This window comes from Protopterus annectens, chromosome 4.part1, assembly GCF_019279795.1.
Source record: "Protopterus annectens isolate FY-2018-M chromosome 4.part1, PAN1.0, whole genome shotgun sequence".
In the NCBI taxonomy this organism is placed as follows: domain Eukaryota; kingdom Metazoa; phylum Chordata; order Ceratodontiformes; family Protopteridae; genus Protopterus; species Protopterus annectens.
Genome location: NC_056734.1, coordinates 139,497,400 through 139,512,002, shown reverse-complemented (window position 1 = coordinate 139,512,002; position 14,603 = coordinate 139,497,400). Strand labels below are relative to the sequence as shown.

The window sequence follows — 14,603 nt, the reverse complement described above, 5'->3', positions numbered from 1 at the left end:
CCTCCCAGAAGAACACCAGCTCCTGCATGGGACCTCTATTTTGTGCTGGAAAAACTCACCCTGCCTCCTTTTGAACCAGCAGCTACTGCGGATATCAATTTTTTATCTTGGAAAACAGCTTTCCTTTTGGCAATCACTTCAGCAAGAAGGGTTTCAGAGCTACAGGCCCTCATTGCAGTGGAGCCTTTTATTACATTTTATCCGGACAGGGTGTCCCTCAGAACCAATCCTTCCTTTATGCCTAAGGTGTGGTATCCAGTGTGGCTCTTAACCAAACTATTCACCTGCCAACATTTTACCCAAATCTGCAAAACAAGGGGGAGCAGATTCTGCATTCATTGCACGTACACAGACAACTAAGATTCTACTTAAACAGGACCAAATCTCTAGGAAAGTCTGAGTAACTACTGGTGGCATTTGTTTCAGGATCAGAGGGGACGGGTATATCAAAGCAGACTATTTCTAAGTGTATAAGCCACTGCATTCATTTCTGCTACTTGCAACATGGTAAACCTGTGCCCATGGGAATCGGGTCTCATTCCACCAGGGCTACCTCTACCTCAGCAACCTTTCTCAGAGAAGTTCCAACCAAAGACATTCTAGAAGCTGCTACTTGGAGCTCTGTTCATACCTTCACAAAGCATTATCATTTGCCTCTCTTCTCCAAGTCCAGGGCAGGCTTTGCCACTGCAGTTCTGCAGGGCCTTATAGCCGCTCCTAATGCTATTTAGTTCCATCCTCCCATCCATAGCTTTGGGATTCTACCCAAATGTAATGACTGCAACAGTGAAACACACAGAACCTGGTACAGTTGTGTACACTTACCATAAATTTAGATATTCGAGTGTATTCACTGTTGCAGTCCGGGTTGCCCACCAGCCATCCATTTTTTTGCTATAACTTCTCTTTCCTTCACTATATTCTACAGCCTTTGTGGTTTATTTAGATGAAGGTAAGATTTATGTCGCTAAAAGTGCATTTGCATATATTGCTGTTTGTGTGTAGATATATATATATATATATATATATATATATATATATATATATATATATATATATATATATATATATGTAGATATATATATATATGTAGATATATATGTAGATATATATATGTAGATATATATGTAGATATATATATATATATATATGTAGATATATATATATATATATATAGATATATATATATATATATATATATATATATATATGTAGATATATATATATATATATATATATATATATATATATGTAGATATATATATATATATATGTAGATATATATATATATATATGTAGATATATATATATATATGTAGATATATATATATATATGTAGATATATATATATATGTAGATATATATATATATGTGTAGATATATATATATATATATATATATATGTAGATGTAGATATATATATGTGTAGATATATATATATATATATATATATATATATATGTAGATATATATATATATATATGGTTCTAGGTTACAACATCGACAGCACATAACACCGACAACGACATCACCGACACCACATCATCGACAGGTCACAAACACGACACCTCATACACTCAACACATCATCACAACAACCAATAAACAAAACAAATCCCTGTCCAAAACCACACACACAACACAAGCACACCTAAATCCTAACAAACAAACACTAAACCTTACATACACAACTATCTACAACCCTAACCGAAACCCTAACCCTAAGGTCCGTCACTATCGCACACTAACCTAACCTGGCGCCTAACCCTAACTCACTTAACCCGCCTAACCCAAACAATATCACTACTGCACTTACCTAACCCGCCCCTAGCCCTAACTCACTTAACCCCCTAACCCAAAAAATTTCACTACTGCACCCTTACCTAACCCGCGCCCTAACCCTAACTCACTTAACCCGCCCCTAACCCAAAAAAATATCACTACTGCACCCTTACCTAACCCGCGCCCTAACCCTAACTCACTTAACCCACCCCTATCCCTACAGACCATCAACATCGCACACTTACCTTACTCACACCCTAACGTCTGTCACTACCGCATCCTTACACATCCTTTCCCCATGTCGGTGTTCTCCGCGTCGGTGTTTTCATCCGTCGATCCTCTGGCGTCGGTGATTTCGTTGTCGGTCTTGTCATCTGTCGATGTTGTAACCCAGAACCATATATATTTTGCTCCCCATTTTGGGGGCACCGGATATCTGGGGCAAAAAAAACTGAATAAACTGGTGTCGGCTGTATTTTTTATACCCCTGATGACCTGACATCATGGAAGAGGAGACAACAACCGATACAGGATCCAAGACTTTGTTAATCAGGCTGACTGAGGGCAATCTGCCAGCAGATTACCCAAATTTAATGACTGCAACAATGAATACACTCGCACATCTACATTTATGGTTAAGTGTACACAACTGTACTTTCTGACTCTCTTTCATCAAGGTTACTCCTTTCTGGGGGGGGGGGGGGGTTATTATTGTTGTTATTCATCCTCCAGGTCAGAAGTTTCCACCAGTTCATCACGTTTTGCACCAAGGAGAGAGAGAAAACTAAATCCTCCTTCCCAAGTGGAGAAGAGTTTACTTTTAAGGATGTTCTTGGCAGAGAAAGAAAATGCTTGGAGACCAGTTATGGGTCTTTCTTTCCTAAACCTGTTTGTGATGGTACCCAAATTCAAAACAATGTTGCTTCACAACCTATTACCCCCTCTTCCAAGTTTCTTGGCAAAAGTAGACCTAAAGATGGTTATCACATCCCTGTTCATCCAGACTTCAGATGTTTCTTAAGTTTTGTGTTTGAATCACATTATCGGTTCTGTGCCTTACCCTTTGGACCATCCACTGCACCGAGTTTTCACATAATGTCTAGCTCCAGTTGTAGCTCATTGCAGACTACAGGGTTTCCACATTTTCTGTGTTTAGTTGACTTGCTTATCTATGCCGAATCTTTTTCAAAAGTTTCATGGGTCTCCATCTTGGGTGAGAGACCGTTTGTACAAGCTAGCATTGCAAGAACAATCAAAAGTCTTTCTTGACCCCTTCATATAGGATTGTGTTCCTGGGATGTCAGCTAGACCCCTCAATTCAAACAGCTTTTCTTCATATAAAAAATATATAGGTAGATATGTTTCTAAGGATTCCAACTCAAAACTTCAGTCACTGCAAGGGAATACCTTAGGATTTTGGGTCCCATGGCTTCTTTAATTCTCATAATACTTTAGGCAAGAGTCTACGTGAGAAAGATGCATTGGTATCTGAAGTCTTTTTGGTCCAAGCACAAACTCCATTTTTCTTTTTCAAATCCCAGTGCTGGGGTTTGTCTGAAGAGAAGTCATGTGGTGGAGACAACAGTTATCCTTGAATACAGGTCTCACCTTCTCCCTCCATAAAGTAGGCATTCACCACAGAAAACTGACTTTGCTTGGGGAGCAGTTTTAGGAGGGATAAGAATGCAGGCTATCTGACACCAACGACAGATGCAAGCACATGTCAGAGATGCTTACCCTAATCAAGGCATTCTACTCTATCATCTTTGGTCCCAATGACCTCTTCAAGTTATGGAGAATAACCTCAGTCGTGGTACATCAGCAAGTAGGGAAACCTTGCAGACTAGCCATGTTAGCTTAGAATATAGTTCACAGCACCAAACTCACTCTTCAGGCATCCTACTTTTTATTAGAGCAAAATTGTGTGGTAGATGAGCTGAGAAAGAGTAGGGCAGACACTCGCATATGAAAACTAAATCAGTGGGTCTTCCAAGATTTGATCAGTCTGTGGGGAGTTCGAGTAGACCTTTCTGCCTCCTGTCTGAATAATCAACTGTCAAGATTCTGTTCCAGGACTCTCTTCAAGAAGACATGAGACAGAAGCCTTTAATTTTCCTTGAACCATAGTATTTCCTATATGCTTTTTGCACCCTTTCCACTAATATCCAAGGTACTTCTGAAGATTCAGAAGGAATCCCCCAAGATCATTGTGGTAACTCCCTTTTGACCCAGGCAGATGTGATTCTCCCTTTTATAAACAGCTAGGGGCAATTACCACAAGCTTCCTCACATACTGGATCTGTTCACACAAAATCAGGGGAGTTTGATACACCCTGACATCAGTCGACTTCAATTTACTGCTTGTTTGATAGGATCTTAATTCCTTTTATAGGCACCTATTTACCGAGTACATGCAGCAAATGCTGTTGGAGACAAGAAAGCATGCTAATAGAAAAATCACATTAGCAAATGGAAAAGGTCTTTTTAGTTTGTGCCAACAACTTAATCAGCACCCATTCAAGGTTAGTTTGTTCTCTAGTTTTACATTATCGAGTTTACTATCCTATGGCCTTTCTTATTCCTCTCTCTAGATTCCTTTATCTGTCATTTCAGCATGCCTGCTTATGGATCCAGTGCAGTGTCTTGTCAAAATGTTTTTGAAAGGGGTTTTGTACAGAATGCCTCCAAGTAAACTGGTGATCCCTCCTTGGGATCTTAATTTTGTTAGAGAAGCTAATACTTGCTCCATTTGAACCAGTTAACGTTGTATGATGTGAGGTTCTTAACAAGGAAAGTTTTAATGATTTTTCTGACTTCAGCCAGAAGGGTATTTTGAGTAGCAAGCTCCAACTGTGAGTCATCCCTATCTCAGAGTTTCTTTGAGAATTAATCCTTATTTATGCTGAAGGGGGTATTCAAGTTTATTGTAAGCCAACTTATCCACCTCCCCATTCTCTCTCCTCAAACTAAAAGTGAGGGAGAAAGGATACTCCTTGTCTTGGATGTCCACTGACAACTCTGGTCCTTTCTTGACAGCAACAACTCTGGTCCTTTCTTGACAGCAAAGTCTTTCAGATCTTTGCATTAGTTATTTCTTGTGTAGGTAAGAAGGGCAACCTTTGTCAAAACTGACTTTTCCAAATGGTTGTCCAAGGTTATTCCCTTTTGTTATACTCAAAGGAAAGCTACCAGTGCCTTAGCTTTTTGAAAAGGGTTGGATTCTAGGAGTGTAGAATAACAGGTGTGTTGTAACTTTAAGAAGCATTTCCAAGGTCTCTGTGTACATATAAATACCAAGCACCTGTTAGCTTTGGTGCCATTTTATAGGTACAGCCTGAATGTTAACATCCATGTACATGATGGCTAGTTTGTAGTTACTTAACCTCATTTATGATGTGTTTGCATACAGTAAAGCTGTTTGAACAAGAATCCAGGATGCTCGCTTGTTTTAGCCTGACCTAGTGAGCGAAATGGTGTCAGGACCAGGATAGCAAAGACCATTCAGAGCCACGAGGTGCAGAGAAAATGGCGAAGGCAAACTAAAAGAACAGAGAGAAAAAAGGGCCAGAAACAAATTAAAGGTAGAGAACACGCAAATGATTTATTTATTAAAGGAGGTTAAACGGAGCATTACAAGGTACAAAATGCATTGTTCAGAAAATGAATAGCATAGAAACATCAATCGAGAAATATAAGAGCTTGTTAATCAGAAGAAATATTTGAAACCAAGTTATTTGATAAAACGAGCCTTAGAAAAGTACATAAAGGGTTCAGAATTACCTCAGAATTGTAAAAAAAAGTGTTTAAAGTAAGATGAGTATGTTTAGAATTAAAACGGGCACAATAAAGTATAATGGGCATGAAAACATTAAATGAGCAAAACGAATACAACACAAGGGCATAAAAGACACAGTAAGAGATTCAGTGAGCAAACCCAATATAATAGAAAGGGCAGATAAAGGCACATTGACTAAAAATAAAGCAAAGGAGACTACATGTGTTTTGGCACAGATCACTACTTCATATTGATTGGAGGCTTTAATAGCATAGCTAGACTTATTTGAAGCATCTCAAAGTGTGTAAGTGCTTGCAGTGTCTGCTTATTGCTGTGCATTTATTCTGGAAAGTTTGTTGTGTGTGAAGTGCAGCCATTTCGAAAAGTTTCTTGTGCCAGGGTGTGTCTGTTCAGATTGCCACCATTACAGTGTCTCTCTTGTACTGTACAGGGATGTTTGGCAAAGTGCAGCCATTTTGGGGAAATTCCAGTGTGCTGTGTACTGTTTATTCGCAAAGGGCAGTTACTTTGAGGTGTTTCTCACTGAGCTTCTCCTGCCCAATACATCCGCAAATTGCAATGACTTTGAGGCAATATATTCGCAAGGTGCCATTACTTCAAAACAGTTTTATTCGTAGACTGTCATTACTTTGAGATAGCTTATTCGCAAATTGCAATTACTTTGAAACAGTTCATTAGTAAAGTGCCATTACTTCTAAATAGCTTATTCGCAAAGTTACTTCAAAGTGCTTCTTACCCTAAGCTTCTTTTGCTCAGTTTATTTGCACTGTGCAGTTGTTCAAAATGTTTTTTTTAAATGATTATAAATGATTTTGGCAATAAAATGTTGATAAATGACGGTCATTAAAGCGATTACAAGATATATAGGCTCATATAGTGAAATAATGATAAATGGCTTTAGCATTAAAACCTTTACAAGACAAACTTGCTCGTACAGTAAAATAATTTCAAGGCAAGTGGGTTTTATAGTAAAGAGATTTCAAAGTGTTAGTGCCCAGGAAACTTACTTTCTGAAATTGTTGTAGAAAGGCTTGTTGTGTAGTAACAAGTGATAACATAAATTTCAAGCACATGTATACGTGTATGTACAAGTGTGTGTGTGCATGTTTGCAAGAGTTTTCACTGAGATGTCAGTATGGCAGACTGACTTTGCAAGCCACAACCACTTGTTTGATCAGAATATTAGTGTTGGAAAGTGTTTGAGCAAGAATACGCTATATTTGTACAAGAAGCTTGTTCTGATAAAGATGCACGTACCAGACCATTCATTTTGCTCAACCTAGAAAGGTCAGAGGCCATTGAAAGGGAGTATTCATTTGTCCATGCACCAGCAGTGTATAAAGTGTTTTGCAGGCTGAATCAAGGGAAGATGCTGAATGTTTAAAGCGCAAATTCAGAGAAATATGTAACCCCCAGACTAATGTTATACTAGGGAGGCATTTGTTTTACATGAGAGATCAAGAGCAAGGGGAAGCATTTACAGCTTATATTACTGACCTGAGAAACAGAGCTAAAACATGTAGGTTTGCTGATTTAAAGGATGAATTGATAAAGGCCACACTCTTGTGTGGTATTAATGCTGAGAAGATTTTGCTTCGTGACAGTAATTTAATGCTGAATAAAGCCATTGAGATTTGTCAGATTCATAAAGATGTTCATAGTGTTTCACTGTTCTAGTCATCACTGTAGGGATGTCCTTCAAGAATGCAACTGCAGTCATAACATATGGGTTGTCCTGCTTCAGGCAGCCCTCGGTCGGCCGAATTCCAAAGTCTGGGTCCGGCGTCGGCTGGTGTCGCCTCCTCTCCGACGTCACAACGGCTGGAGTATAAAGGCATCGGCCGACGCCATCTTCTTCAGTCTTTCTTGCTGCGCGGTGCCCGAAGCAGAAGCAGTTCGCAAGTGCCGGTCGGTCAGCTCCTGTATTTTCAGTACCAAAGTCATGTAAAAGCTAAGTACCCCGTTGGGGAACATTTATTCTTGCCTCAGCCGATGTCGGAACAAATTGATAAAGTTAATAATTGTTTGTCTTGTGGTAAACAAATACCTCATAAGGACTTCCATTCTCTCTGCCTTCCTTGCCTGGGCCCAGACCACGACGTCTCGGCCTGTGCTTGCTTTAATAAGCGCACTCTCAGGCGCCGGGCAGAATTCGCTGAGGACTTTTTCGGTGAATCCTTTGCGTATATCATGCCGTCGGATCTACCGACAACCCAATCTGCTAAAAAACGCAAGGACCGGGACCGACATCCTCGGCCCGCGTCCACTACCGATGCTACTCCCAAACCCTCTGCTAGCGCTTCGGTCCCCTCGCAAGTGGAAAATCAACCGCTCCAGGCCCGACGACACAGCGTTAACACGACCTTCGGTCTCTGAGATCTCTCCGGTGCCAGTTGTGGATTTTCCTCCGGAAACCGAAGTTCTGGATCTACCCGACACCATTCCTGTGGACAAGGTAATGCCTGCACGTGGGGCTGCTAGGCCTCCTGTTTCCATGTCCATCACAGCCTTTGCACGTGCTAAGGCCGCCAGTCGGGCCAAGGCCCATCATAAACCTGCCCAGGCCCCTTCATCTGATAAGCAGATCATGTCTCTGGCTGCAGATCTTATTTCCCTTATCAGGGGGTCTCAGCCTCATCCCGACAGGGGGTCTCAGCCACCTGCAGAAAAAAGGCCTAGAACTGAGCAGGCGGACGACCTCTCCTCGGATGAAGCCTCTGGGGATTCTGAGCATTCTGATGCCCAAGAAGAACCCTTCCAGGCCTACGAGGACTCTGATGCTGAGGAATCAATTCCCTCTGCCTCCCCTCCAGAGGATTTCTCTTTTGGTGAAGTCCTGCATTCCATGAGGGAACATTTTCAATGGCAGGGTCAGGAATTCTCTGACTCCAGGAAAAGGCTTCATACTTTCCTCAAGCTTCCCCAGCACAGACCCTTGGCTATCCCTCCAGTTATGGATGTTTTGGATGATGTTTACTCTGACTCCAGTGCCAACCCTGATTCTCTTCCTCCTGCTCCTGTCAAGCCGGACAGATATTACAGGGTCCCTGACACTCACAAGCACCTTTTTAAGGCTCACTCTGTGGACCTAGAAACTATTTCACAGGGCCTCAAGGGAGTGGCTTCCTCCTCTGCCAAAAACCCACTGCCAGCTGACAGAGAAGCAAGGTCCCTGGAGAGATGGGGTAAAAAAGTATATACCTCTACTACCTTTGCCATGAGGTCTTTTTCACATGTTTCAGTACCAAGATTTTCTCCTGGATGATTTACAGAAAAAGTTAGCCTCTCCTGAGCCTATTGATAAAAAGGCACGGCAGGATCATATTCATAACACTCAGCAGGTTAATAACCATTTTCTGCAGTGTGGTTATGATGCACTGGAAGCTTCATGTAGGGCAGCTATGACTGGGGCTGTAATACGTAGACATGCTTGGTTGAAGGATCAGTCTTTACCTGACCATGTTAAAGTAAAGTTACTGGATGCACCTTTGGAAAAGCAAAAGCTTTTTGGTGCTACTGCACAAGATGTATTGAAATCCATAGAGGAAAAAGCAGTCAGTACAGACAGTCAAGGATTTCCTTCAGGTTCAGCCACCCAGATTCAGCAGAAACTGGCCCTCCAAGAATTGTTCCTTCCCCGGCTCTGATAAGTTTCAAAGGGGAAAAAGCAGACGTGCCCGAGGTAGAGGGCAATACCGAGGATCTTACAGGGGACGCCAATGGCAACCTCCAAATCAAAGAAGTGGCGCAGACAATTCAGCTGCACCACAAGGACAATCACAATGACTTGACTTTCGTACCGCCTACAAAGGTTCAAAGAGGAGCACCTTTGGGCGGAAAATTAGCCTTATTCTCACAAAACTGGCATATCTTAACCAAGGACAATTGGATTCTGGATTTGATAGATAAAGGCTACAGATTCCACTTCCACACATTACCAATAAAACAAGGCATGCCAAACCTGCCACATCATCAAAGGGCAGAGGCACTCACCCAAGTTTCCAAGCTATTAAGTATAAAAGCAATAGAAAGGGTTCCTCCTCCAGGAACAAGGCCAGGGATTTTATTCAAAATTGTTCCTTGTTCCAAGAAAAGAAAACAAGTGGAGACCCATACTGGACTTGTCAACTCTAAACGCTTTCCTCATTGTGCCAAAGTTCAAAATGCTGACGTTGCAGCAACTTCTTCCCATGTTGGGCAAGGGGTCTTGGCTGGTCACTGGACCTCAAGGAGGCATACCTGCATGTCCCAATCAGACAAAGCTGCAGAAGATACCTCAGATTTCTTACAGGGACAGAGCATTATCAATTCTCAGCATTGCCGTTTGGCTTATCTACTGCGCCCAGAGTGTTCACGAAATGCCTGGCGTCAGTAGTGGCACACTGCAGACTGCAGGGGATTCAAATATACCCCTACTTGGACAACTGTCTCATGCAGGCAGACAACAAACAAACCTTAAAAGGGAATTTGGACTATGTCATGCACCTACTGCAGGCCTTGGGATACACAGTCAACATTCAGAAGCCAAACTTGCTACCATCCCAACAAATTATATTCCTAGGAGCCAAACTGGACACGGAAAAACAAATGGCCTACTTCACAGAGGAAAACCAGCAGCATTTACCAAAGTACTTCAAAGGCCTAGCAAAGCTTTCCCAGATGACTGCAAGGAAAATCCTGCAGGCCCTGGGTTTCATGGCATCTTGCATCCTTCTGATACCTTTGGCAAGACTTCATATGAGAGCTGCAATGGTATCTAAAAAACTTATGGTCTCAACACAACAACAGCCTAGAGGACATAATCCCACTTATTCCATGTCTGCAGAAGGAATTTCTATGGTGGGCTCAAGCCAGTCAACTAAACGAAGGCATGCCTTTCAACAGACCTCAAGCAGACCAAATAACAGACGCCTCAGACCATGGATGGGGGCGCACATGGAGGGCAGATGCATTCAAGGTCTTTGGACGCCAAAGGAAAGACATCTGCACATAAACCAAAAGGAGATGTTGGCAGTGATACATGCCATCGAGACTTTCGAAAAAACACTAAAACAGGGACATTTGCTAATAAGGACAGACAAACACTACTGTCATGTGGTACATAAACAAGCAGGGAGGCACTCATTCTTACCCCCTCTGCAGACTAACAATGCTTCTCTGGGAAAAATCCCTGAGCCTGAGGATACATTTACAATCCCAGTTTGTACCAGGCAAGGACAATGTACTGGCGGACAATCTGAGCAGAGATTTCATGGATCCACATGAATGGATGCTGCACCCTCACATTTTCTCTCAACTGGCAAGGACATGGGGAAGACCGGACGTAGATCTTTTTGCTTCCCACTTAAATCATCACCTGGAAAAGTTCTGCACAAGGACTCCCCACCTTCTAGCTTGGAAAACGGATGCTCTCTCCTTCAGCTGGAATTCTCTAAAAATTTATGCATTCCCTCCCCTGCCTCTGCTGACCAAGGTGATACTGAAGATCAAAGCAGAACAACCAACAGGCATCTTGATAGCTCCAGACTGGCCGAGGCAACACTGGTACCCATTGCTATTGACCATAACTCGGACCAAGCCATGGCCTCTGACCCTATGGCCCCTGCTCCTAACTCAACACAATTACAGGACTGTACATCAAGACCTGAAAACATTGCATCTGACAGCCTGGAGGCTACCATAACTTCAGCACCAAACTATCTATCCAAATCTGTTCAAGAGATCTTGCTGGAAGCACGCAGACCTTCCACCAGAAAAACCTATTCAGCCAAGTGGAAGAGATTCAGTATCTGGAATGCCAACAGGGGTCAGGACACAGCATTACTGAGTATACCTCAAATGTTAGAATACTTGGCAGAGCTATTTCATACTGGACTCTCATACTCCTCAATAAAGATTCATGCCTCAGCAATCTCAGCAAAATACAACTGTGACCCTCCAGTGTTTTCGCATCCTCTGCTAAGACGGTTTCTAAGAGGGATAAAGAATATCAAACCTCCCAGAAAACAGCCAGTACCTGCATGGGACCTCAACTATGTTTTGGAAAAACTAACTCTTCCTCCATTTGAGCCAGCAGCAACCTCAGAAATGCAATTTCTGTCATGGAAGACTGCCTTCTTATTGGCAGTCACCTCTGCAAGAAGAGTTTCGGAGATACAGGCACTCATGACAGTGCCCCCCCTTCCTCATTTTTTATCAAGACAGAGTCTCTGTAAGAACCAATCTTACATTCATGCCAAAAGTAATTTCCAGGGTGTGTCTAAATCAAGCTATGCATCTACCTGCATTCTTCCCCAATCCTCAAAATAAGGGGGAAAAACTACTGCATACTTTGGACATACACAGACAATTACGCTACTACTTGGACAGAACTAAGGCCACCAGAAGGTCTGATCAGCTGTTTGTAGCCTATGCTGCTGGAGTACAAGGAAAAGCAATCTCCAAGCAAACAATTTCAAAATGGATTGGACATTGCATCAGATTCTGCTACTCTTTCCATGGAAAAGGTGTGCCAGCCAATATCAGGCCACATTCTACCAGAGCTATAGCCACTTCCACAGCTTTCCTAAGAGGAGTGGCAGCAAAGGACATTTTAGAAGCTGCTACATGGAGCTCCGTGCATACATTTACCAAGCACTACAACCTGCCCTTATACTCCAGATCCCGAGCAGGCTTTGCTTCAGCAGTCCTGCAGGGGATTTTAGCTACACCATCCTTATCTTAGTTCCATCTACCCCAGCTTGGCTATGGTACTCAACCCATATGTTATGACTGCAGTTGCATTCTTGAAGGACATAGTACAGTTTTGTACCTACCATAAATGTAGATGTCCGATAGATATGCAACTGCAGTCGGATTTTCCCACCCTCCTACCCCTCTGTATTCTTCTTTTTGGGTCCCTACCCCTCTTCCCTTCAGCTGGGGGTATCTCCTATGGTGTATCTGTTTATTACTGTTGTGCATGTTTTGGATTATTTTATCCATTTACCAAATTTAGCCTTCCTAGGAGGGCACCTGGCATCTGGGGCAAGAAACACTGAAGAAGATGGCGTCGGCCGATGCCTTTATACTCCAGCCGTTGTGACGTCGGAGAGGAGGCGACACCAGCCGACGCCGGACCCAGACTTTGGAATTCGGCCGACTGAGGGCTGCCTGAGGCAGGACAACCCATATGTTATGACTGCAGTTGCATATCTATCGGACATCTACATTTATGGTAGGTACAAAACTGTACTTTCTTCCTGCCGAAAGGCAGTCCTCGGTCGGCCAGAATCCCAAAGTCTGGGTCCGGCGTCGGCTGTTCAGTCATGCTTCCTGGCGTCAGAGCACTAGGAGTACAAAGCTGCCAGCCGATGCCATGTTCTCCAGTCTTTCTTGCCATGCAGTGAAAGCAGTTCGCAAGTGCCGGTCGGCTGACTCCTGATATTTTTTCGTGCTTCAGTCCGAAGACTTGCTTCTTCTCAAAGCCAAGTACCCCGTTGGGGAAACATTTTTTCTTGCTCCAGTCCGATGTCAGAAAAAGTTAATAACTGCATTTCTTGTGGGAAGAAAATACATCATAAGGATTTCCATTCTTACTGTATTCCTTGTTTAGGCCCTGACCACGACGTAGCTAGTTGTCGGTTTTGTGCTAGATTTAACCAACGTACAATTAAGCAAAGATACGATTTTGCTTTTCACTACTTTGGTAGGCGATTTAATTATAAAATGTCGTCTGATACGCTTCCGACTACCGGAGTTCTCAAACGACGCAAGGATAAGGACAGGCCTCAGAGGTCCAAATCAGACGACGTTTTACAAGCAGAGCCAGCTACAGGTTCGGCCGTCGTCAGTGAGGCACTTTCGCAGCCCCTGTCGTCGGCCATTTCAGAACAGATTGCCAAAACGGACTCCCACGAGAAGCCAACTAGGCCTTTGAGCACTCCAGCTGCAGGACCTTCGGACAATGCTCCCTCGGATGGGTCTGGAGCCGCTGTGCAGGTACCGGCTTCCAAGGGGGTTTTCAGGCCTACACAGCTTCTGATAAAGGCAAAGCCAAAGGCAAAGACTCCTTCTAAATCTAAGACACCAGCCCAGGTCTCCTCTGATCCGGGACCCAAATCTCAGAAACAGCTACTTAAAATGGTGGAGGACTTACTAACCATGATTAGGGGTTCTCATCCCCCTCCAGACAAAAGTCCAAGACTAGAATTGGATTATGAATCTTCTGATCAAGCATCTATTTCTTCAGTGTCTTTCTCTGAACAGGAATATACTTTCCCTCCTTATGAGGATTATGATGCTGAGGAATCCATTCCATCAGCTTCTCCCCCTGAGGATTTTTCTTTTGGGGAAACTTTAAATGACATGAGGGAACATTTTCCCTGGGAAGGACAGGAGTACTCTGAATCTAAGAGAGGCTTAGGGATTTCCTCCTTTTTCCCCAACATAGACCCCTGGCTATTCCTCCTATTTTGGATATTGTGGATGATGCCTTTTTCTGAGGCTAATTTAACTCCTGACTCCTTTCCTCCAGCCCCTGCTAAGCCTGACATATTACAGGGTCCCTGACTCCCAACAGTTCTTTTTGCAAAAATCCTACTGCTGATCCAGAAACCATTTCTCAGGATCCTAAGGGGGTTAAGGCCGCTTCTGCTAAAAACCCTATTCCGACAGATAAGGATTCCAGAGCTTTGGAGAGATGGGGCAAAAAAGTGTACACTTCTGCTACTTTATCTGTTAGGGCTTTCAATTGTCAATTTTATATGGTAAAATATCAGCAATTTCTACTGTCTGTTATGAAACAAAAGCGGGATACCATTACTGCATGTGCAGATAATAAGGAATTACACAATTTGATGCATGCCACTGCACAAGTGGGTAAGCATGGTTTACACTGTGGTTTTGATGCCTTGGAGGCTTCTTGCAGGGCGGCTGCCTCTGGCACAGTCATTAGAAGGCATGCTTGGGTTAAAGGAACAAAACTTACCTGATCAAGTGAAAGCAAAGTTACTGGATGCTCCTGTTAAGCATAATGTTTTGTTTGG

General features: G+C 42.8%; 1 protein-coding gene across 1 annotated transcript in view; it reads left to right on the top strand.

Moving 5' to 3' along the window:
• CAB39 (calcium binding protein 39) overlaps nt 1-14,603 on the top strand; it is a 1,351,479-nt gene that overhangs the window by 695,807 nt on the left and 641,069 nt on the right. The window contains exon 15 of the mRNA XM_044070040.1: nt 2,907-2,936. Coding sequence (XP_043925975.1) covers nt 2,907-2,936 — 30 coding nt within the window. The remainder of the gene's footprint in view (nt 1-2,906; nt 2,937-14,603) is intronic.